General features: G+C 44.0%; 2 protein-coding genes across 6 annotated transcripts in view; both read right to left on the reverse strand.

Annotated features, from left to right (window-relative positions):
• The window catches only part of MRPS6 (mitochondrial ribosomal protein S6), a 51,064-nt gene extending 33,849 nt beyond the window's left edge, over positions 1 to 17,215 (reverse strand). Inside the window, exon 1 of the mRNA XM_054166067.1 lies at positions 17,107 to 17,215. Coding sequence (XP_054022042.1) covers positions 17,107 to 17,151 — 45 coding nt within the window. The 5' untranslated portion in view covers positions 17,152 to 17,215. The remainder of the gene's footprint in view (positions 1 to 17,106) is intronic.
• On the reverse strand, positions 348 to 17,222 carry SLC5A3 (solute carrier family 5 member 3). 5 transcript variants are annotated; one of them, XM_054166063.1, is made up of 3 exons: positions 17,107 to 17,221; positions 11,967 to 12,282; positions 353 to 3,011 (listed from the first exon to the last, which is right to left on the reverse strand). In XM_054166063.1, exon 3 carries the CDS (start codon positions 2,706 to 2,708, stop codon positions 567 to 569), a length of 2,142 nt encoding a protein of 713 aa, XP_054022038.1. In that variant the 5' UTR covers positions 2,709 to 3,011; positions 11,967 to 12,282; positions 17,107 to 17,221; the 3' UTR covers positions 353 to 566. The 5 variants fall into 5 exon arrangements, with proteins under 5 accessions (XP_054022040.1, XP_054022039.1, XP_054022041.1 ...); XM_054166065.1 differs by lacking the exons at positions 11,967 to 12,282; positions 17,107 to 17,221 and adding an exon at positions 7,396 to 7,529 and having other exon boundaries at positions 348 to 3,011; XM_054166064.1 differs by lacking the exons at positions 11,967 to 12,282; positions 17,107 to 17,221 and adding an exon at positions 7,084 to 7,387 and having other exon boundaries at positions 348 to 3,011.
• Between the last annotated feature and the right edge of the window lie 8,870 nt (positions 17,223 to 26,092).

The following is a 26,092-nucleotide window of genomic DNA, read 5'->3' on the forward strand; positions in this document are numbered from 1 at the left end:
AAGCAAAGAAAAAAAACAACCAAAACAGTGAGCAAAATTAAAAGGTGCTCATTTGGCCAAGGTAGTACAGCTATGGTACAAAGAATGACTCCACGGTGATGTGCATCACAAACCCTACCTTTAAAAACCTTTCAACAGAGCTTTGAACATTTAGATTTTACAGATCAATAAATAATTACTCATTATCTCCACTTAAATGCTGACTGAGCTCTAGAACTGCTTGACTTCAAACAAAGCCACCTGCCTGCCTTTGGTATATTTATACACATATACACGGGAAAATAAAAGGTTAGTATTACAAATGGAAAAACAAAAAGTAAGTGGGGGGGAAGGGGGGGGTGGGACAAAAGAGACACCACCTGACATGGTCTGCTTTAAGCAGAGATAGGACAACATCTCAAATTGTCTCTAAATAGGTTAAAGTTGAGTTGATCTTACAATCATAGCGTAAACAATGCCTGGGTTGCAGTTATGTTATTAGAAAAGGAAAAACAAAATTAAAAATCTCCAGAGACCTTTATCAACTTCTGTATGTTTAGTCATACCCTTAAAGGTTCACTATTCACTCACAAAGAGAAATAGACAAACATGAATATTCCAAGTGAACAGACACAGACCAGTCCAGTATTTAGTAACAGTTTAACTTTTGGAGTCTCTTCCAGCATTTGTAAACAAACAGTCTCTTCCTCCACCTCCCGAACAGCTCTCTTGTTCATGGTTTTACTCTTAAAGCCACAGAACCAATCTATGAATTTCAAATGTGTCTCTCTATCGTCAGTCTCTTCCTCGCGCTTTTTCTCCCCCATCAAAGCTGCTTGTCCATTCGAATAACAATCAACTGGTGTCTCAACTTCAGAGTGACTCATAGAAATCACTGGGTTGCTGTCATCTCTGCAAGTACCCAGAAGATTGATATCCTCCGGCTTCACGTTTTTAATGTTTTCTTCTGATTTGCCATTTGGCATGATATGGTTTGCATTTTCATTGCACTTGAGGATGCTCTTTTCTTGTACTTTGTACAGCTCCCCTGTGGTAGCATCCTCTTTTATGTGCCTGTTTCTCAGGGCCCAGAACGTGGTCGTCCGAACTTGCTCCTTTGTAGGTGGAGGAGTGAGAAGGCTTACTACAAACGTCACAATCCCAGTGATCCAGAAGAGAGACGTTGCAACATACATGTAATGGATATTTTTGATAAAGCTTGGCCTAGTATCTGGCTGGTTACACTCTGGAGCACGATAGATAAACGCCAGTACCAACCGTATTGCTCCCAGAACAAACCCGGCCATTCCACCATAGAAAGCCCCCTGCTCGTTGCAACGCTTCCAAAAGATACCCATAAGAAAGAGAGCAGCCACCGGTGGGGTCAAGTAGTCTGCTACCTCTTGAATATAAAGGTACATCTGACCACCTTGCATTTCTACAATTATGGGGACCCAGGCAATGCTTATGACTACCATGAACGCAACAAAGACTCTTCCTACAATCATCAGTTCTCTAGACGTTGCACTCTTTCGAATGAGCTTGTAGACATCAAGCGTGAATATGGTGCTGGCACTGTTGAATATCGAGTCCAAGTCACTCATCAGTGCAGCAATCATCACAGCCATCATCAGTCCCCGCAGACCAACTGGCACAAGTTTCATCACCAAACGTGGGTAGGCAATGTTAGAGCATCCAGCTCTGCTCCCGCAGACTTGGAAACAGTGTTCTGGATTAATGCAGGCAATATCATCTGCAAACAGTATTCGTGAAATCATCCCTGGGACAACTATAATAAACATGGGCAGCAGCTTTAAGAAGCCTGCCATCAGAGTGGATCCTTTGGCATGAGCAATGTTTTTTGCAGCTAAAACTCTCTGAACTATGACTTGATCGGCACACCAGTACCAGACAGAAGCTGGGGTCTGTCCCAACAGAAATCCAGGCCAGGGAATGTCTTCATCTGTTGGCTCACGCAACATTTTCAGAGCGTCAGGCTTTGGGTCAACATTGCAGGAATTGGTATTGGAAATGTTGTAGGTTAACAAGATAGATGTAATATTTGGTGATGCTAACATGTACCTTCTTTTAACTTCTTCAAACCCACCAACCTCCATAATACTTATGATCATAAGTGTGAGGGCACCAATAATCATAAGCAGAGCTTGAAGGGTGTCTGTGTAGATGACAGCCACAAGACCTCCAGTCACAGTCAAGAGCGCAGTCATTCCAATAAGGAGGATAACTGACAAATAGAGGTTCCAACCTAGCGATTCTTGAATAAAAAGTGCCCCTGAATACAAGTCAACTGAGAGTTTGGTGAAGATATAAAGAATTAGAGACAATGCTGCAAAATATATTTGAATTCTATGCCCTCCAAAACGCTTGGACAAGTATTCAGGCATGGTGTACACTCCCGACCGGATGTAGACTGGGATGAAGACCCATCCTAAAAGCTGCAAAAGCATTAAGGCGTTGAATTCCCACGCACCTACTGCAAATCCACTCGCCGCTCCGGATCCTGCGAGCCCAATGAAATGTTCACTTCCAATATTGCTTACAAATAAAGATGCACCAATAGCTACCCAGTTCATAGAACGCCCCGCCAAAAAGTAGCCACTGACGGTGCTCCGATTGTACTTCCACATGGCAAAAAAACCTATGCACATTACAAGCACGAAGTACAGTGCCACAATGGCAATGTCTGCTGTTTCCAAAGAAGCCCTCATTTTTGCAAACAAAATGACTTCGCACAGCTGACGTCCACTTCTCGCCCCCCAGCAACCGTCTTTTAAGCAACACGTGAACCAGTTAACATATATCAACACTGCGGATCAAATTCTTTGTCCCTTGGGTTTGCTGTCCTGATGCTGGTGGTTGTGGTACATTTACTTTCTCCGCTTCTCAAATGGAAATTTGGAACTTAGCACGCACTTTTAATCCACATTCCACAAGAGCATCAGCCTTAACTCAGTTGATGTAGGAGAAATTCTTAGTTGCAGCTAAGTTTAGTGAGGCCTACTGTACCAACCCTGCAAGGCAGCAAAGACAAAAGACAAAGATTGAATTAGAGAAGAATTTCATGAAGTTATGAGAAAAAATTTGAAGTCTAGTAAAACAATGACTGAACACCACAGTTTTTTCCCCCTTACATCTCCTGTTGCATTTATGCAATCCATAATACACATAACATTTGTAGAACTGAACAGCAATGCCTATTACAAGTCAACTTCAATGTTTACAAGTACCTTAAGGGACGCAGCAATTCTGAAGCATTAAATTCACCAGAACTATGCAAGGAATATATTTGATTAGAGACTTAAAAGTCTGCTTCTCAAACTACTAAACAGGTCTCCCTCTTTCAAGGAATAAAAAACACAAAACTAAACAAAACAACAAAGGAGCATTAACCTGGCTAGTCATTTCCTGTATTGCACTAGCACTGCACCCCGCAAATCCTGATAGATCCTAGCATCACATGCATGCACTTGAGACACCAGCTGGCTCCTAGTGCTCAACATCCAAGTCAAGTCACGATGCTGGGAAACACACATTTAGGATCAGATGGGGAACCAAGGTTATTCCACAGGTTTCAGATGAGCTTGCAGCTTTCTGAGGTACAGATGATTACAGGATTACATTTTACTCTGAAAGCTTTTCTTAGATTACATGGGATACGTATGAAAAAGTCCCACTCAAGCAAGTGACAAAAGCAGAACTACACCTGACATCCAGCATCAGAGTATTTCTGTTTACCATGTAACTTTTAATACCCCCCCAGTTTCAGGATTTTTTGGGAGCACTCAAAGTACAGGAGGGAGAACTGGATGGATTTTGGCAGCAGTCACAGTTGCCAAGACAGCAGGAAGAGCTGTTCCCAGCACCATCCATTTGCATTCAAGCATGAAGAGCATACTCGGCCACTATTCCTGACCCCAGTCACACCCAGTTCTACCAAAGCATGTCAAGAGACAGATGCTCATTTCAGTGAGTAGAACTAGTAGAGGGAGATGGATAATAGTGAGACTCACTAGCAGACAACCTGACAGGTGAGAAAGGGGTACTGAGAAGCTGCACAATAGCTTCTTACCTCTGCCATGGAGACAGGATGCTGCTATCTCCTATTTATGCCTTGGGAGGTGTTATTTACCCATAGCCTTTTTAATGGGTTTAGAGAGTGATGGCTATTAGCCTCTTCTACTTCCTATGCCAAATGGGCACAGCAAAATGAGAAGGCCAAAGGAAACAGATGGTCTGAAGATCAGAACACAGATCTTCAGTATTCAATACTACTACAGAAGACTAAGGAACAGGGACTGACTCCATTCCTCTTTCCCAACCACTGGTAAAGATAACATAGGCACACCAAAAAAAAATCACTGATTATTTTTCTGACCACAAGATCTACCAGCCTTCTAAGTCCTATAAGCATCAGCTTCAGCCATTGCCTCTCACACTTATTTGCAAAAAGTGCTTTGGCACTATGCTGAAACCTATGATTAACATCCAGATGATATATTCTAATATTTGGGTGGTAGCACATTTGTTTTGGTAAAAAAAACCAAGTAGATACAAACTTTAAAAGTCCTCAGGTAGAGTAAGTAATAAAAACTACAGTTAATGTTGAAAATGCACACATTGGCTTACTTTGTGCACCACTGAAAGCAGCAACAGTGCACATCTCATGAACCCAAATGTATTTTTAAAGCAGTTTACGAACTGCAACTTTAGCCTTAAGAAATTCACACTGGTGATATTTGTATGGGCTGGCGGCTTTTCAGGATTAGTTCAGAATCAAGAGATGAAATGGGTTCCCCACCATCACCTCACACGAGAGTACACACATTCATTCTGCTGGAGTTACAGCCAATAGTGAGAGACTAAGGAAGCATGGCACAAAATGGACTGATTACAGTTGTGTGCTAAACTTATCATGCTCATAAGCCTCAAACCACAGATGTATTTTAAATTCTTCCATAGAAGAATTCACATTTATCCCCACCCACAAATGCAGCAGCAGTTAAGTGGTCTATTAGTTTGATTCAACACCTTTCAGATCATATGATGCCAACAGATACAAGTACAATGTACTATTCTTGGGTTTAAACACTTCTGGGTAACATTTTACTAGTGTTGTGCCTTTGGCTATATCCAACTCACTTTTCAAATTCAGCTATGCTAGGTTTATACCAAAATTATAAATATTTTAATGAAAAGGGATGAAAAGATTTTACTCAGACACAGTGAAAAGAAGAACTACTATAGAGAAAATTAGAATAATAGGCAAGCTAAAGAAATAGTAATAACCTTTTCCCTCTTCTGCTGCCCTGCCCTTACTTAAAAAAAGGGGGGGGGGGGGTGGAAATTAGACCTTAACTTTAGTTCACTTGCTACCATCTGCCCTGGAGGTTAATCAATGACCTTGCAAAACTGTACTGGAGAGTAATACACATCCATCACAAAAATATTTGTTAAAGTTGATTAGCTACAAGAGGTATCCAGCTCATAGTGTCACTATTACAAACATCTTCAATCCCTCTGAAAAGTGTGCAAGTAGGAGACGCAGCTGCCCTTGGATAGATTGTGACATTTCTCAATTAGGATACTTGCCAAACTACAATGGGCTCACCCTAACCAAAATAAACAAGACATGAAGTTTCTTGAGCATTTTCCACCAGAAGGTACAGCCAGACCATGCATCTGAAGTCTACAGGGATCTGAACCGTCACCTTTGAAATCAACATCTGAATTTTGCTGCTTGCTTGAGCAGGAAGGTGGAAAGTTTTCAGTAGTGCTACAACTTTGCTACAGTGGTACTAAAATACTGTGCTAAAGTAGCTTCTTGTACCAGTTTCTTATTAGACCTAATTCTAAAATAACCCTGGAACTTTTTTCATTACAAAAATGAGACTCATCCCTCTGAACTTTCAGCAAGTTGTGACCTCAAGTCTTAAGAAGGACTTTAGAGACGCCCCGTGCGAGTTTCATCTCAAGTTATTAGAACAGCGTACATTGTGGCACTAACTCGGGGCCGGGGGGGGGGGACAGAAAGACAGTGCTGCTGCCAAGGACTGTGAATTTCTGTCCCCTAAGGCTGTTTTCTGGCTGGATCGTATCAAAGACACAAAACAATGTGCTTCCCTCTTGTCTGAAGACAGAGTGCTGCAGCTTTGGTGAAACAATGCATATGTCTCTCCAACAGGCAGCCTGTCCTTTCAGGGAGGGGGGGAAAGTCTCAAACAATTCCCTGAAGAGATATTAGATAATGTGAAGCAGATTTAGGGTGGGATTTTATTTTTTTTTAATTTTTTTTTTTGAGAAATATGATTGTTTTAAAGCAAAACTTTCTCCACAGTGCTTTCCTAATGAGATGGGATTTAAAATATGCCAAAATCAAACTGCTCCAGCCCCAAAGCAACTATTTGTTTTCTGCTCAGTCCATTTCTCTTATCAGCAAATGGGAAAGTTTCTTACATTAAAAGAGTCAGTCTCAATGGCCAACACATTGTGGGTTAATATGAGGATGCAGACATCCACATATCACAAAGGAGCATCCACTACTACTATTTTTTAGTAAATTAAGTACATATTTAAATTTATTCATAGATTTCATAGTAGTTTTGAAGTTCTGCCTTAGAAACAATGTTTTTCTTCTGCACCTTCTTCAAGCAAGGGTATGTGAACTCACACCAGTAGCATTTTACCTACTGAACAACTCATTTGCATGGAAAAAATGCACCCAGATTGCCAGGCTCAACACCTACACAGTAAATATTAATGATCTCTCTCCTAGGGAAAAAAAAAGTTAAAGTCAGTCTCATAACTCAGGCAGGCCTGGGTAACATTGAAAACCTCAAGTGTTTTGTCTGGCCTGCTCACACTGCAGGCCACCTGCTAAAGTGATGCAAATGAATTCCTAACCTGTCCACTACTCCACAGTAAACACAAGGTTGTCTGAGGTAGCCTATTATCTCAGAAAAAAAGGAGGGGGAAGAAAGGCAAAAGCTTCATTCCATTTATTACAGCACTCTAGAACACAAAAGGAACAAAAAGGAGTACAAATGTTCTTCATGGAGTAACTGAGACATATCAACTTATCCTTACGTAGCACATGCCCTTGAGAAAGCAGAGGCTATCCTTGCTAGCTGCTCAACAGAGCCCAAAACATCCAGGACTGCAGTTTCAGGACTCTCCCTTGTGTATCAGGAGCTGGGGCGAGAGGAGCCGGACAGGAATCCCACCTGAAACAAACTGGGTATGCCGTAGGAAGCAAGAATGTTCAGAGGCAGAGGTTGACCTGTAGCAGCTAATAAATAACTCGAGTTAAGGGCTGGACTGGTATTCCCAGTAGCTCAGTAGGCTGGGGTAGGAGAGTACCACATTTGAGTTACCTGAATCAGCAGCGACCTGACTAACCTGTTTGCCACACGTGCTCTGCTGCCCCAAAGTGGTACTGCATCAACACTTCTGTTGGCCTTGGAGAACACGGGTGCTGCAGGGGCAACTCAAATCATCACTACCACAAAAGTCCAATTTGAGGTGCAAGGTTCAAGTCAATCACTCAAAGGAGTTGTTATGAACACATAAGGTCTGAGGTTTCAGGAATTGCTCCAGCTCTGGTCTTCATTTTACTGCAGCATCAGAAAAAGAAGCTTGCTCCACAATACATTCTTCTCCATTCTTTTCTAAAGGACTGCTGAAGGAGACATGAGAAATAAGTAACCTCACAGCATGCAGTTCAGCAGAAGACAGAACTACACTGTGTTTGCCAGGCAGAAATGTAGTGCTACTGTGGTCTATTACAGACACAGTAACTGGAGTACTCTTAAGTATGACTGAAGCTGAAGGGCACTGTGACTGGCAGCACTAGAGCAGCAGATCAATTTAGCTGATGGCTTCCACTCCCCATCCCAGGTGTATACACCTCTTTAGGTCTCCCACCAAATCACAAATTAAGAAGGGGGAAGCAGGCGGGGGGGGGTGGCAGGAAGGAGGCAGAAGAAAGAATGTAGCTTTATGGGAGTGCTCATTCAGTACTCTGTAAACACAGCAGAAGCTACAGTACTGTTGAATTGCAAAGCAAGATGGCTTATTTTCTGAAACCTACATCACTAGCAGTGCCTCAGCAAGCCACTTCATGCCACCGCCTGTGGCATTCACATTTGAATAGTTTCTTTTCCCATGAGTTACCCTCCAGTACTCTGTCAGGAATAGTGGATTTATTTGCTTCCACTGTTCCTCCAAAAACTCCCAACACCTAAAGGCAAAGGGGGAGGTTAAGCCAGGACAGAAGAAAGGAGATAGAAATGTCCTTTTTATTTGTTAAAATGAAGACATACCACGAAGAAAAACTACCTTCTCCACACCTATCTAGACATGCTGTATTCATCTCACTCAGGTCCTAAGAGTAGTCCATCAGCTTAAGCTTATTGACTATTCAATTGAAAAAAAAAAAAGCATGTAAGCACTTCCTTTTTCCCCCTTGTCAGCCCAAAGAACTGGCTTATGTTTACAGGGGTGTCAGATGTTATCTGGGTTCTCTGAAGAGAGCAGAAAGTACAACTGCTGATCAACTGGGCCACTCTTCCCTCGCAAATAAACACAATTACTCATCTCTCTGCCATAACTCAAGCAGATAACTACCAGAAACTCAAGATGCTCAAAGACTGTCACTATAAGTGGCTCAATCCCTCAGCAAGGCACCCATGCTCATCTTTGCAGCTTCAGATAGATGATACTCTTTATTCTACAAAGGAACTGGAAGCAGAAGAGGAAAGAGTACTGAGAAGACACGGTCAACAGTAACTAAGTAAAGAGCACAGAAGGGCAAACCAGGGAAAGCAAGCTATTTTAATAGAGGCAGGAGGTTGTCTGTCCACCAAAGGATGGCAAAAAATAGAAGATTCTGGCATCAGGCAGCATTTTTCCTGCCAAATAAGTATGTCAAGATGTCAGCTGACAAACCAAGTTGGAAGCTACGGAAGGATACTGAGCCCAAAGAATCAAATACCTTCTTGTGACAACCTAAACTTCAGAAGCATAAATATTGTTACTGCCACCGGCAAGTACTATTTACCTGAATTAGTTTGAAGGACTTAGTCACTAAGAGCAACAGCAAAATAATGTGTAAAACAAGCATAAACATACAAGTATTTGATTTCTGTAGAGGACCTGAGACCACAATCTAGTTCCTGGATGTAAAGGACTAATGTTCTCACCATGTTAGAAGCACACCATCAGAAAGTGTCGTAAAATCCCCACCACAAATGAAAATTACCATTTTCTTTATCTGTAAGGTACAAAGATGTGATCCAGTTGGTGGTTATCACCATTCAGCCATAAATAATGTATCTGGTCTCGTCCTAGCCTAGAAAGATGTGTTGCTTCACCCCATCCTGCTCTGGCAAGGGGGCTGGGCTAGAGGATCATTCTGTGATTTGAAGAGGATTTTGACTAGGGCTGTAAAGACTTCAGAAGTCACTTGAGGAGTGAGAAAGCAGCAGTGGAAGTGTCAGTTAACATGCAACTGAGGGAAATACTAGGAGAAAATAATTCCTAGAATTTCTAAGGAGAATATTAAAAAAAAAGAAAAAAAACCAAACAAACCCACACCAAAACAGACTCATTAAGCTTATTTAAGACTTCCCCAAGTTCCCATTTATGGGTGCCCACAATCTTTCCAAAAACAAAGCTTCACAAGGTTTACTAAAACACAGGACAAGTTTCAGGGGCATACATAGTGCTAGAATTTAAGTATGAGGCCCTCCAAGATTCCTAGCCTGCTGGGTGCTCCTGCAAGATTTCTCACCCTTCTTGGGGATTTTAAGGCACCAGAACAAGGCTTTAAGTTATCTTGGATATAACACAACTAGGGCTACTCTATGTCAAGCTTTGCAATTACCTACATTAAAAGTTAGCAAACACTAATCTGTTTTTCTAATAGTTTCAAACAAAACAACTACACTGAACACATTCCCCTCCTGCATCCATGTTCCACATGTACCTGTGTTTTAAATTATTATTCCTCAGACATTTGCATAACTGAAGCACAAGGACTGGCTGGTAACTGAACAAACCAAGATGAAAACAAAACACAAGAAACATCCTCATAATCATATTTCTAGGGTTCATGATCCTTCCTTTATACTATCTACTTTTCCTCCCCTCTACTCACTAGGGGTAATGCCTTTTATTAGTACCTCATTTTCAGTACCCACATTGGCACTAGTACTCGGCCTTCACTTGCACAGATCTCACCTTACTTTCCCCATCTTTCCCATTCTACGTAACAAGCTATATTTCACCTGCCTACCTTCCCTTTTATTTCTACCCCATTCACCTTCTTATCAGCTCTTCTACAGAATGCATGCCAGAGATATTCCTGCTGCTCCACTGAGCAGGCAGCTTTGAAGGGAACACGGTGCCCAGCGGTTTCTGCTGTCCTCGGATAAGCACCACAGAGCTGGCACAGGCATCTGTATCAAGCAACTGCTTCCACATAAGCAACTCTTATGCTCCCAGAAGAGACCTGGGTATCTGTGGCTCAAAAAAAAAATAAAAAATAGCAAGCAGCTCTGGCAGGAATGTGACCAAAAAAGGCAAGATAAGTTACTTGATCAATAATCAACAACTACCGAAGTAATTTTGGGGTGGAAATTGACAGTGCTATGGCTCTAGCATAAGAGAGAAGGGGAAAGTCAGCTCCTGAAAGAATATGTGAAGAACTCAAGAACTTCCATCATTACAAAACATGGTATACATGACAAACTAGAAGAAAGCAAACATATACATACATTCATACTTGAAGTAATTTAACTGCTTATTTTAAGTGATAGAATAATAGAACTGTTAGGCTTGGAAGGGACCTCTAAGATCATCTAGTTCCAAACCCCCTGCCATGGGCATGGAAACCTCACACTACATCAGGTTGCTCACAGCCACATCCAGCCTGGCCTTAGAAACCTCCAGGGGGGAGGCTTCCACCACCTCCCTGGGCAACCTGTTCCAGTGTCTCACTACCCTCATGGTGAAGAATTTCTTCCTAAGATCTAATCTGAATCTACCCATTTTGAGTTTTTTGTCAATTCCCCCTAGTCCTATCATTACCTGACACCCTGAAAAGTCCCTCCCCAGCTTTCTTGTAGGCACCCTTAAGATACTGGAAGTGCACAACAAGGTCTTCTCAGAGCCTTCTCCTCTCCTGAAAAGCCCCATCTCTCTCAGTCTGTCCTCATAGGAGAGGTGCTCCAGCCCTCTGCTCATCCTCATAACCCTTCTGTGGACATGCTCCAGCACCTCCAGATCCTTCCTGTAACAGGGGCTCCAGAACTGGATGCAGTACTCCAGGTGGGGTCTCACCAGAGCAGAGCAGAGGGGGAGAATCACCTCCCTTGACCATCTTATATGTCCATAATGGACATCTTTAAAAGAATCAGTCACTTTTGAGGGTTTGCACAAAGGAGAAAATAATGTTATCTTCTCACAACAGGTTCTCCTCCCTTATTTTTCAGAAGTTAAAGGACAGACAGTCTGCAATGAACAAACAAGGAGAGATACAAAGCTAAAAGAGAAGAGCACATTACTAAATAGGTAACAGAGACAAAGAGAAAGTGCATCTTAAAGGTTAAGCTGCCACTCCTGAAGAAGGGCTAGCCAAATCCCACTGAACTCTGCCAGTCCCAGAATGGACTCAAGAGCCTGCCCATAGTTCTGCTTCAGTGCTCAGGCTTGCAGCTCAGGGAACAAGAGTGGCAGAGTTAACCAGAGCATCCCATTACCTATACGCACTCAAGCATATCACTTGATACACTGCAGAAACCTGTGAAAGCCTCTTGGTTTATAAGTCCCTTATTCTTGTCATCATCTTAGTACTCACTTGGGAAAGTTGTCCAGATTTACCTAGCTAACAGCTACCTGCTTTAACAAGGCTCAAACAGTTTTCTGTTTAAAAAAAAAAAAGGAAAAAACCAAACACATTAATTCCTTACCTTGCCCCACACTCAAGCCAGGCACATATCTCAACTTGGCAAAAACTTAGAATAGGACCACTCTCGAGTCTTCAGGTTGAAAAGTGGCAAATGTCAGCCAAGAGGGCATCATTCTCAAATGCTGTCTGTACCACACACTTCAAAATCCAGTTATTCTTACAAAAACAAAAAGCTGACTCCTACAGGAAAGTCAAGGTTAGAGCTTGTGGTTTTCCATTCTTGCCTTTTAGTTCCAACTGTTTCATTCCAGCACCACCTCAGACACAAGGGTCCTTCCCTGCTAGACGTAATACTGTGAAGAGCAGCCAGTTTCAGCCTACAAAAAAGTGAAAGGAAGTAAGAGGAAAACTTTTCTGTAATTTTAACCTGCTAAGTAGGAAAACGTGCAGGGAAGATGAACAATTCGACTGTAAGAACAGGTAGATTCACCAGAACAAAAAGAAAATAAAACCAGTATCTGCCTGCTCACTGCCATCTTCATTCTTTCCCCCTTTCTTCCCAATCAGTAAGACATCAAGAGCCCAATTACTGCAACTGCCTACACAGCCATTAAGTATAATAGCCAAGATGTCAAGCAACACTACTGCCCATGACTTTGGCTTTCCTAAAATACCTAAAAATCTCCCCAGCAGGGTGGGGAATTTCTGAAATATGGCAACCCACTCCAAAGGCAACAAACATATGCTGAAGACAACTTACATTGTGTGAACATGCCAGTCAAACTCAGAGCCCAGACTCACTGCAGTATTACAGAGGTGGGTGGATGGGTCCCCTAGTCTAGGTATTCGCTGAAAGAAGGTTATTAATTAGGTTTCCAACTATGACATACTATATATTTGCCCCTCGTTACATGTGAAGTGGAGAAGAGTATGCTGCTAATAAAGCATTTTTCTTCATTTTTAGTGAAAAACTCTAATTAGTATTTTCAAACTGTCTATTTACTTCAGTTCCGTTTACAAAGTTGATTTGTTGAAGAGCAGCGTCCCAGTGCGCAAGAGTCGAGCGGCAGCGAGAACAGCATGGGAATACCGCCACCTTCTCTGTCTATCCTAGGTTCCCCAGGCTGCCAATTATCCTTGGACGGTGTCTCGCATTGCCGCCCTGTGGTCAGTCTGAAAAATAGCATCAGAGCAATAGGAAACCATTTCCAGCCGTTGTTCCCTTTCCCCCCAATTTCCTTCCCCGGGCTCTCAAGAGAGCTTCGGCAGGACGAAAAGGGTAGGAAGAGGAAACCTCCCTGAAGAGCTCTCCTGCTAATTCAGTAGCGGCTCACTACCCTTTCCTGCTGAAGGTCCTGAGCTGCCATAATTACCCTCCTCCCCTGCTGCTGAAAAGCCAGATGACTCTCCTGGGAGAAAGTTAGAAATAACTAGAAATTCGTATTTTGCTATAAATAGTAAAGGTTAGAGCATGAACAGCTGTGTCTTCATTTTGCACCTCTACCTTCACCACAACTGTAGTCTCTGACGCAGGCTCTTGAGGGTAGTCAATGTGCTGTTTGCACACATCTGTATGCTACTGGTAACAAGTCTGCATCAAACTCACCAAGCTCATTCCACTGCTTGTTACTTGGGAGTGTAGAAAGCCACACATGTGGACAAGATTCATTATTTCCACCCTGAGATCCAGTCACTTCATTGGTCCCATGTCTTCCTTCTTCTAAAGCATGTCCTCCATATACTTGCATACAGAGTAACATAATCCAAGTTCTCCACTGCAGCTGCTCTTCAAACACAGTGATACCACAGAGAAGTAGGGTGGGTTTTTTTAAAGACTTCTTTATTTTGGGAGTGCTTTTAGGGTTCATCAGTTTTTTTCCCCCCCAAGAGTCACTCCTCTGATTAAGGACTCCATCCACAGGCAATTTATAAATACGGTATATCCAGTGCAAGTTAACTACCTGACTGTACACTAACTACCTCGAAAGCAAGACACAGAATGGCTGCTCAGCTATGGCTTCAGAATAAAGTCAGAAGCTCTTGTGACACACATATGCAGAGAACTGGTGGAAAAGTTTTCACCCTTGTCCCCCCATGCCAAGCTCTTGGGTGTTGTTTTGAAGACAAAGAGAAAGCTGAAGAGACTCCAAGAAAGTCTGCAAAGAAGCAAGGGGACATGGCAGCATCAGGCAGGACTCAGGGGTCATGTTCACACTGTAACCACATCGAAGTTAGATAGGTTAGAGGAGACCAGCTGCACAAGACTACATGGCTCACAACAGAAGCCACATGCACAAAAAGAATGAAGAAGGACCCCAACCGTGAACATGGTACTAGGGAGAGCAACAGAGTTTAAAGCAACAAAAGTGAAGTTGAGGGATTTATTCTGCCTAGATCTATGAAAATGCCAAGGTAACTATTAAAAACAACTGTGGGCGGGGGAAACCCCACAAAACTACAAAATTTGACTCTGAAGACAGTCATGGAAGCCTACCATATTGTAGCTCTGAGGTTTGCACTTAAGCTGCCAGAGAGCTCACAGGAGCTAACAACAGCCCTAAAGCGTAAGAAAGCCAGACAGGAGTGTTGGTGTGAGGTTTTTTTTGCAAGGCAGAGGAGCTGCCAGAGATGAGGAAGGATGCCACAGACACCAAGAGAAGCATCAGCACTTGTTCAAGCCTAAGACCAAAATATGCACAGGAGCACAGAGTCACCACACATGGCAGGACGGAGAATCCCTGCCCACAGGTACCTTCATCAGGAAGCACTAATGTTAAAGCAGCCTTGCAATTTATTCAGGACTGTATATGATATCTCCAGCTTCTACAGGAAGCAACTGAACGATCACTGCAATTTCAGACTGTTTCATTAGCTTTGTATTCTCCAGCTTTTTGGCTACTTTAAGTTTGCATTATGATTGAGATTATGCACTGCTATGGGGGTCGTTAGGGCAACCCCTCTGCCACGATTCAGCAACACCATGTTGCATATAACCACCACAGGAATTCCCCCCCCCCATCCCCCCAAGTGTCTTTATTACACAAGAAAGGCTGCAGTAGTAAGATAATGGAACACAAAAAAGTACCTAGATCTGGTGTACAGTCGACAGCAACAACCATCAAAAATAAATTCATCTAAAGACAGACATACTAAATTTTACAGTTACAACTGTGGTAGGTTAAAACCAGCACTACACCTGAACCCAAACACAAGTGTTTTAACAAAATCACAGAACTAAAAGGCACCTTAAGATACATCTATCAGGAAAGAACATACTAGAGTCAAATTCCAGAGAGGAAAAGAATGTAGATGCTAAATCTGGAATGCACCGATGCTCATTAGAAGCATCATACAGCTAAAAGCCTATCCCAAAGATCCTTTCCACCAGGCAGCACTCCATGGCATCCTTACAGAGTAGTTAGTTTATTCATGTCTCAGTACCGGGTCAGACCTGTCATGCTTTCTGCCCTGCTCTGTATTTATAGTATCTGCATGACATAATGCATCTCTCACATTGACAGCATGTATACCAAACGTATCAACCTTACCTATGGCTTACACACTGACAGGAAGGATTGCATAGGAAAAACAAACAACAACAAAAAACCACAAACGAAAAAAAAAGAAAAAATAAAAAAAAACAAACAACAAAAATAAAACCCCAACATACTAATAAATTTTAAACCCCACATGTTGACAGCCCAAGTCCAAAGCAGCGTGTTTTGTCAGACCAACTGCTGCTCTGCGAGGTGGTGCAGCAATGCCATCAGTTTTTTTCCCCCTGTTGCTACATTTCTCCACTAGAGGACTCACCTGAGAAGTCTACTACTGCTTCTGCAGTTACGGCAAGTTCATTTAAAAAAAAAAAAAATAGGCAGCCCTGACATGTGGATGGTACATGTAGAATGAATGGAAATGTACTAGTGTATGTCGCACATGTAATACATGAAGACATGCTCCCGTAACTACCGGGAAAAAAAACCCCGCCACGCTATTTAGCTTCCCGCTATCGTATGACAAATATACATGTTCATGTAAACGGTGATTAAATGCGAGAGCAAGCGTGGTCCACGCTGGGTCAGATCAGAAGGGTTACAGCTCAGCCGAAATGCTGCTACATTCCAATACCAGCACTGCATACGAAACTGGTAAGCAGCAGATAAAGACTGTAGAAGGTACTAGAGAAGGGCTAGGATCAGCTAGTATTTTTCATCTAATCAGGGATGTTTCTATTTTATTTTTTTTACACATAAGAATACGCACCTCCCGCACCGATGCGGCTCTTGTAAAACAGAAAGAGCATCATAACCTCACTCACGCCACGGCTTATCATCATGCCAGTAAAACCAGCGGCAACGGCTGGCAACGCTTCCCGTGGGCAATACAGCGAGCCGTTATCACCAGAGTTCAACTGGTGTTTGCAACAGCAGGGGAAAAAATGATGAGAATGGGACGCCTCTGGCACAAAGGGGGCCGGGTCAGGCACGGGGCTGATACCCCGCGAGGGGAAGCCTGTCCGAGTGAGCCCTTCCTTTCCCCCACCAAGGTTCACAGCAAGGACTCCCAGAGGCGAGAGGGGACCTAGTGTGGGGCTTCTGCGACCTAGCAAGGTACCCAGAGAAGCAAATCACCGCAGGTGCTGGGGTGGGGGAGGGCAAAGCACACGGCAATGGAAAGCGTTGGTGCTGCAGAGGAAGAGGGGGAAGTGCTAACATCAATGCCATAGGGGGAAGGAAAGGACTAAGTTCACTCACACCAAGCAAATCGCAGAAGAGGGTAAGACGAAGAAAGGCATCTATTTCGCTAAGTGTGGGATCAGCTTACCTGTGGACCAAAGGGGAGGGAGGACAGAAGGGGACTGTGACTCTCTGGGAACAACTAAGCAAACTCTCCAAAGGAACAGGGGGGTGCAAGGAAAGAGGAAGGCGAGAGAGGGCAGAAAACACACACAGGAGCCTGAAGCACACTGCGGAACTCCGCTGCCAAGCGCGGAGGGGAAAGTAGGGAGGGCAGGGCTCGCCCCAGGGAAAGGGGCCGGCCGGGCCGCCCCACGCCTCAGCGAGCGCCCGGGGACGGCTGCCGCAGGGAGAACAGCACGCGGCGGCTGTGAGAGGAGGTAACGAAGGGACGCCGAGGACTGGGGAAGGGGGAAATATGTCTAGTGCCACCTGTCTCCCTCCCGCCTTCCCTCCCTCACTCACCCTCTGCATGGCTTTCAGGATCAAAGCCAGTTCATAGCGAGGCATCTTAGAGCTGTATGTGGCGGGAGGAGCGGGGATGCGGCGGAGGAGAGGGAGGAGGGGAAGGTGGTGATGCCGGAGATGGGGGGACCGGAGGAGAAAAGTGCGTCCCCGGCGGCAGGCGCTGCTGGCGGTGACTCCTGCCCGCGCGGCTCCCAAGCTGCACAGCCACACGGGCGGGCGGCACGGCTTAAAGGGCGCCGGCAGCTGCGCAGGCTCCGCCGCGCCGCCCCTTGCCGGCGCCAAGCACCGCCTTCGCCGCGCACACGCCCGCCCGCCGGGGGGTCGTTGCTGGTAGCCCGCGGGCTACCCTGCCGTCCCGGACCGGGGGCAGTGGGGTGGGGGGCGGCGGGAGGGGGGACACCAACCGCCGGGAAGGGGGACCAAGCCGAGCGGGCCGGGCTGGGCCGGGCCACGGCGCGGGCTCCACCTCTCCCCTGCGGCGGCTCGGGGCCTGCGCCAGCCTTCCTCCTTCCCGCCGCAGCGGCGGCGGCTGTGGCTGCTGCAGGGAGTGGAAATTTCCACTGTGTCCGCCCCCTCGCTCCCCCCCTCCGCGCACGCACGCACCCGAGACCGCACATTGGGGAGGGGGGGGAAGGACAGTGCCGGGGGCACGGGGGCCTCTACGCCTGGCTCGCTGCCGGCGTTCGCCATGGCCCAGGGCCTGCTGCCGTCGTCCCCACGCACCTGGCAGGGTTGGCACCAGAGAAGGTGGCACACCGAGGCAGAAGAGCCACTTTGACAGAAAGCAAGGCAAGGCTGCTGTCGTGGCTGGGGCCTCCCGTATGGGGCATCCTCAGCTCTTCCAGAACCTTCCACAACCTTCCACGTCCCAGTGTTTCAGGGCCCTTCTGTGCTTTTGGCCCCTTGATGGAGGTGTAGGTAGATGTGACTCACCCCCAGCAGGCTAGGTGTAGGGACCCGAGGGCTTGTAGGATGAAAGTGCAGGGTTAGAAGATGGCTGGCTTGATGCTTAAGTGCTCCAAGCAAGGAAGATTGCAGGTAAGCGTTTCCTTGCCAGTGGTGCTTTGTATACACATTGTATTCGCACACAGCCATCAAGGTCAGTGACAGAGGATACCCTCTGTCAGCAGCACATGTGACATTGGTGTCTAGCCATGGCTGTGCCAGAAGCTTACAACCACTTGTATCCATCGAAGAGTGGAGAACCTGGTGGCATACCAGGCTTCTCTCAAGAGAACTTGTTCCTCCACGATTTGAGGCTTACATTCTCCTGTACCCTAGACTGTCCACCTAAGGAAAGCTAATGCTGAGTGTTTGCCCAAGGTTTTGAACCCCTCATTGCATGGCTTTGTCTGCTCTCAGAAAAAACAGGAGAGGCAGGGTAAGATAGTAAAGCCACCATGCTCAAGGGGAAGGACAAGCAGGAAAGATGGCAGATCTCAACATTTTAAAAGTTCAGTGAAATACATTATCTGTTAAATACCAGTGCAAGGCCATTAAGAGAGGCCTCAGCCATGCCCTTCCACACCAACAAGCGTGGTTGCTTTCTGTTGCTCTGCTTGTACCCAGAGTTAGTGAAATGAATCTTGGGTGCAGATACTGCTAACCGGAAACATTCCCAGCACTTCTCATTGTGACTTGTGGCACAGCCAGCACAGACAGTGCTGTGGGCCTTCCTTGTCATAAGCAGTTGTGATTTCTAGGTAGTTCCCTATAGGTACTGTGCCCTACAGGCACAAGAAAGCCTATGTGGGTGCTAGGAGCTGAATTGTGTGCGGTGACCAGTTAGCTGTTCAAGACAAATTGCCTACGCAGAGGTGTTTGCACATATTCCCAAACTCCCACCCCCACCCCTCCAAGAGCTTGGGGAGTAATTGCCAGGCAGCTGGCAGGTGTAATTTTCTGCCTGTTGGTGCTTACCACATAACAAGCCCACCCTGGTTTACTTTGCTTGCCTTTTCTTTTCTTTTTTTGTTTTTTTTGTCATATGGCGTTGCCTGGCCTGAGCATCTTCCTTGTTCTAAACAGGTGCCTGATCAGATCCAGAGGAAGTCCAGACTGTTTGTTAAGGGTTGGTCCCCAATGGAGGTGACATTGCTCAGGTATCCTTGCTACATACACGATTGAACAGCTGTCCCCACCCTCCACCCAGTGTACCCTGCCAGCGGCACATTGACATGTGAGCCATGCTGTTCTCTTCCCGCTATGTGAAACCCCTATGCCCTGATGTTCTACTATCACTCTACCTGCTCGAAACACTCCTCTGCCAGAAAAAAAGAAAACACCTCTGCCAGAAAAAAGGAAACACATTCAATCCTTCTTTCTGAAGCCTTTCTCACACAGAGAACTTTATGTAAATCCCAAGTCTATATACTGAAATACCTGGTGCTGCTTTCAAATGCCAATATTTGATTCTCAGTTGGATATACATTTATATTCACTGTTCATATTATGTTCCAAATGCAAGCTCCTCAAATACATACCTGCACATTGCCAACAAACCCTCTTGGTCTTTTTTTGTGAATCCTATCTACACCCATGCTTTAACACTGTGTCTCAAGACCCCACAAATGTAATGCTGAGCCTGAGTCCACTTATATCTCTGCCTAGGATTTGCTCACACATGCAGAAACATTTGGGCATGAGATTCTATCAGCACACTCCCAGACAGGCGTTCCTATATATATTCACTGAATGAGATCTGTGTGCCTGAGAGTCTGTCATGCAACACAGGTGAGAGTGACCATATCTGAGTCTGAATTTTACATATTTATGTCTGTTCTCATGCATCATGCCTACATAGAGCTATGCACATTTGCTCATGGACTGACCACAGCATACATCTGCAATATCCTGTACCTTTGTGGGAATTCCTAGTGCATTCTCTATACTGATGTAGTGTGTCTACCAGGTATGAAGTACCTTGAATCTCACAAGTTTGTTCTTTCCTCAGAGCACTAACCACCAGTATACAAAGATCATAGGAAACTCTCATTTAATACTTAAAAGCACATGGTTCTTCAGAAAGGTCTGAGTAATATGCCACAAATACTCAGTAATAAAATATAAACTCTCCTAATACTGATTTTTTTATTTTACTTTTTTTTTAAGTAACAAATGCAAGCTTTTGAGTTTTGAGAGGCTCAAGTTATGGCTTTTTTATTGCTGGGTGTTGGGCATGCTACAAAGGCAAACTGTCCTCTCTGCATCTTAGTGTCTTTCAGATTCATGTGTATGCCAGAGAGCAGCACAGACAGCACTAATGTGTAACATCTCTCTTTCTGATAAAGCACGAGATAAAAATATGTTCTCAGGCATTCTACATGCATATGTAAATACAGAGCCTATTCTGTGAAAAACCTTTTGGAAATGTTTTAGGGAATTAAAAAATGGCATGCAATATCACATAGACTCCTGACAAAGAAGCTAGTCCAGTCCCTAGGATTAAAGGGAAAATGAAAAAGAAAAAAATCAACTGCACTTTTAAAACTTAAAAATTACCATGAATAGCCTCTCTAAGCACAGCTATATTGCATTCCAGTAATCTCTGTCTCATGATGGCATATACCTAGTTTTGAAACAAGTACTCTGTGCACCACAGAAAAGCTAATTCTCTCCTCTTAATAAAGAATTTAATTTCTTGCTGTAATATATTGCACAATATCAAACTAAAATCAGAATTGATCACAGGTTTAGGACTATGATGTTGGTTGTCTTGAACTTCAGATCAGGACAGGTTTTCAGAGTGTTAGCAGAAAAACACGAATTTGCTTTAGAAAGAGTAATTACACTGCCAAGTGCATTTTTGTTTGCTTGTACTGGTGTTTGTCTATAGACTATAGACAGGCCTATAGATAGCTTCAGATACGTGCCTATTCTCCCAAGTGTTTACTCGTCTTCTCAGCAGGGTTTGTAGCTAAGCACTACACATTTGAGGTAACAGCAGGTGAACTTGGGAGCCTGCATGGGAATACCTGGCCTGCATCAAGAATAGTGTGGCCAGCAGGAGCAGGGAAGTCCATTCTGCCTCTTTACTCAGCACTGGTTAAGCCACACCTTGAGTACTGTGTCCAGTTCTGGGCCACTCAATTTAAGAAGGACATTGAGACTCTTGAGCGTGTCCAGAGAAGGGCAATGAGGTTGGGTGGAGGCCTCGAGCACAAGCCCTATGAGGAGAGGCTGAGGGAGCTGGGGTTCTTTAGCCTGGAGAAGAGGAGGCTCAGGGGAGACCTTATTGCTGTCTACAGCTACCTGAAGGGAGGTTGTAGCCAGGAGGGGGTTGGTCTCTTCTCCCAGGCAATCAGCGCCAGAACAAGAGGACACAGTCTCAGGATGCACCAGGGGAGGTTTAGGCTCAAGGTAAGGAGAAAGTTCTTCCCAGAGAGAGTTGTTAGCCATTGGAATGGGCTGCCCAGGGAGGTGGTGGAGTCACCGTCCCTGGAGGTGTTCAAGAGGGGATTGGACGTGGCACTTGGAGCCATGGTTTAGTAGTCATGAGATCTGTGGTGACAGGTTGGACTTGATGGTCTTTGAGGTCTTTTCCAACCGTATTGATTCTATGATTCTGTGATACCTGCATGGCTCAGTAGTCATGGCAGGTACCTCTACTCACCCCCTACTGCCAATCCTGTCAGCAAATACCCATGAATCCCCAAACAAAGTAAATTTGTCTAATACTCCTTCTGTCCAGGTACAGAAGACAGCCCACCTCTCTTGTCAATTTCAGTTAGCTCAGAGTGGCAGGGAGCTCTGTGGTAAAGCTAAAGGCTTCAACCCTAATGACATTTACAGCAATATATGGCTGCATGATGGAATGAGGGTTGAATTTTTTTACTGTTTGCTTTTTTAAAAAGCTAGATAATTGCACATATAAAATCTGCTTTAAATGAGGATTAGGTTGCAAAATCAATAGTACATAATGAAGAGAGTTATTTTCTCCTTCCTCTCCTTTGCATATGCATATGCAAAGTATATAATTGCATAGTTTTCTTTCGGTGGGATCACTGCCACATTTCTTTTTGAGGGTGGAACTGCTCTGGAGCTGTGTTGGGACTGCACAGGGGCGGAGGCCGCTGTCTAGGGGAGTTTTTCCATATTTGTTTCAGCGAATGGAAGATAGGCAGTAAATGACAGTACAGGATCATATGACAAAGGAAGAGCTCTTGGTTAAAAGATGCTGAGCTTGGCCTTAGGAATGGATTCAATCATTCCTTTGCCACACAGTTCTTGAGTGATGTTGGATAAGTCAGTTAAACCACACTTGCAGGTGGCCATGAACTTCATGCTCCTCATTTCTGGGTATGTGAATTGGTATTTTGTGGTTTAATTTGCAGAAGTGCTGAATGATCCCAGATGAAACTAAATTCAATTGGTGCTAGACATACAAAGCACTCTCAATGAAGAACCTCACAAATTCCTGAAATGTTCACTTGAAGTAGTAACTCTCAAACCAAGTAACCAGAAATCTACCAAACCTTAAATTACATATAATTCTAGCCCAAGTCCATCCCCAAACCATCACGTTCAAGAGGCATCAAAATGTATTTATTGCTGGCAATTCTTTTCTGTGAAAAGGGAAAGAAGAGGTATCTTTCTGCTCTTTAGCCTCATACCCCAGGAAGTGTCCTATCCCCCCCAAAAACCCAAATCCAAGATAGTGCAGCAATGTTGCTGTGACTCACCTGCCTCTCTCACAGAGACCCTCCACTGCTTCTTTGTATATGTATTAATGGTTCTGCCAGATAGGACGATGAGTAAGTCAAATACAGCTGCGTAGTGGTGGGAGTGACAGTGGCAGGGGTCACAGGCTCTGAGAGAGTCCAGTTCTTGCAGGCAAAAGCACTATGGCACACTGGAAATTAATGTATGGTTGGGAAGGTGGAGTCACCAGGAGGGTGAGTGAATTTTCAAGAACTGCTGAGTGGCAAAGGTTCTAGGGAAAAATATGGGAGGAGCGGGCTCAACCTTTAAACTAAGAGGTAGGCTGGTCAGTGATACAAGTACAAAAGTAACTGCAAAAAATGTAGTTCGTGAGGAATACAAGATTACAAGGAAACATCCCTAAATGCATAGCAGGTAGAGGAAGACTCTAGAAAGCAAGCTGCAGAGCTGGAGCAGGCCCTCCATTGGTTTCTATGCTCCAGTTTACAGGCAGGAACTTGGCTAAATCTCAGTTAAGTGTCTCATTAGCCCTCCAATGTGACTATACACTCCAGCAAATTAAGGACAAGAGTAAAAACATAAAAGGAGCCTGTGAAAACAGAGTCAGAAAGGATAAGGCAAAAAGAGCAGTACTATTGGCAAAGGAAAGAGAGAATAACAAGATAGGACTTTGGTGCATTAGAATTTAGCACAAGACAACGGCAAAGATAATATCTACCCTTTGGCAAATATGGATAGCTAGTATGAGGCAACACAGAAGAAGCCAAGGTAATTTTCCCCTCACCCCTCTGCAGAAAGAATTACCTATGATCAGTTGACTAACTATCAATGTCTAAGGCTAAATAACAGAAAGAACAGAATAGAGTAATGCAGTAAGTCAGTTCTTTCCCAGTCAGCCAGACCTGACAGAAACCAACTGAGATCATGTGGGAAACTGGCTGAAACAATCCTAGAGCCATGAGGAATCCTTTCCAACAGCACCTGGGGAACAGAAGAGTGGTGACAAGTGATTGCATTAACTGTTTTTAGAAAAGAAGAAAAGCAGCTTGTGGAATGTAGCTGGAGAAAACAGCATAATGTGACTTGCTGGAAATATACTGAAACAAATAATTAAACAAAGTTTTCTTTTGTGCATGAGAAATAATGAAATGATAAGTAGAGGCCAAGAAAGATTTGCCAGGAACAAATCATGCCGATCCAAGCTAATTTCCTTCTCTGACATGTAGCAGGACAATAGATACTACATATCTTGATGTGAACAAAGCTCTCAGCACAGTCTTTTGTGCTTTCTTGTAAGTGAGGTAAAAGAAAACTGTTGCAAGGTGGAGTCATAGCTGCTTAAAAAAAAAATACTAGAAGAGGAATTGGCTTATTGCTGAAGGGGAAGAATTATGGAAAGCAGTTCCATAGATGCACTTCCTGGGACTCATACCGCTCACTGTTTTCATTTTGTTTTGGAAAATGGCATATTGAATATGGCTACTAAAGTTGTAGACAAAGTTCACCAAGCACCTTGGCAGGGTTATCATCTTGACCAGCTGAAGAAATTTCTGAAAATAATAGAATTTGGTGCAGTAAGAACAGGTGTTAAACTATTACACTTGGGTGAGAATAAACCTCCAAATAGAAAGCAGCCAGAAAAGAAAGGACCTGCAAAAAAGTGCCCTGGTTGATTCGGAGGAGCAATGTCATATTGGTGTGGAAAAGCAAGTATTGTGCTGAAATGTGTAAATTGGCTGGGTGAGATAGGTGAAATTATTTCTCCACTCCTCTCTAGCACTGGTGAGGTGTCAGACTGGAAAATGTAGTGATACACTTTGGTCACTGAACTCAAAGGAGGATTGGGCAATTAGGGAAACTCACAAGGGCAACAGAAAGCACTAGAAGTCTTTTAAAACTGACACTCAAGGAAAATTTCAAAGAACTGGATTTGTTTAATCCAGAGAACAGGGGACTGAGAAGGAACATAACAGTCTTCAAATACATAAAAGATGCTTAATAGAAGGCAGTAGGTAACTATCAATGCTTAGGAGAGAGCAGGGAGCTTAAGTGATATCTAGAGTTACAGTTTCTGCTGTATATAAGGAAAAATTTCTTGGCTAGAAGGCTAAGAGGGCCCTGGTGCTAGTGGAAGTCATTGAGTCTGTAGCATTGATGGTTTTAAACACAGCTTAAAAACGCATAATTGAGATACGGTGCAGTGTGTTTGAAAAGGGGGGTGCTACACCCAAAGACAACAGCTTGTGAGCCAAGTGTACTTAATAACCTGCATACACATATTTGAAAGGCATGTGGCATCTGGAGCTGGGTTTCGTGGCACCATGAGAGTGTCATCATTGAGTGAATGTCTCTCAGCTCCCAGTAAGTTCTTTCCAGCACATGTAACCTCAAAGCAGGGGTAAAGAAAGCAGATCTGACATGCAAACTTTAAAAAGTTTTTGACCTCTAGATAATTTCTTGAGGTCTCTTCCTACCTCCTACATTTGTAAATAGTCAAAGGCTGAGCCAGGATGACCAAATTACTGCTGCAGCAGTGTCCTGTTGCAGGTGAAAAACAAATATTAAGGCTTCGCTGGTAACTTAGAATGAATAAGTAACTCTCTAATTCCATCCTGCATTTGTGGCAAAGGAGCTTGAAATCCCATCATCTGGGAGACAACCAAGTGCTAGCATTTTATGAGACAACTGAAAGGTTTTGTCATGAACCAGAAAAGATCAGGTTTGTTGCATTGCTTCGCAAACATTTGGGAGGCAACTGTTTTCTTTGTCCTGGGGGCATGCTGTTCTGAATAGCCAAACTAAGAAAATGGTGTGAGGAGCAGCAAAGGTACAAAGAGGGGAAATTACATACCAGCCTGTGCAAAATGTGTATGACCCAAGTAGGAGTAAGATTCAGGTCTTTCTGGTGTTCATGCCAGTAATGTCCATCTTCGTGCACTGCTGTCATACCATAACAGTATTGGGTTTATAAGTCGTGTGGAAGTTGCATTTTTGGTGACCATGACCATAGACTCTCTATTGCTAAGGCATTTTCGAGTGCTATGAAAGTAATAATGTGATTCTATGCAACTAAAATTATGCCTCCTAAATGCATAATGCTTCTCCCAAGATTTACAGCTGTTTACCATGTACTCTGTGAGGGTGTTTGCCAGTAATGAATTGTGTTCCGAAATACAACAACATGAACAAGAAAATCTAAACTGATCCAGTTGTTTAATCTACTTTAAACCTACATTTTCTCAGAGGAATCTCTAACCCTGATTAATTCAAAGAAATTACGAGGTTTGATCCCATCACCCTTATAAATCACGCATGCAAAACC

Source organism: Dryobates pubescens, chromosome 12 (assembly GCF_014839835.1).
Source record: "Dryobates pubescens isolate bDryPub1 chromosome 12, bDryPub1.pri, whole genome shotgun sequence".
Lineage (NCBI taxonomy): Eukaryota > Metazoa > Chordata > Aves > Piciformes > Picidae > Dryobates > Dryobates pubescens.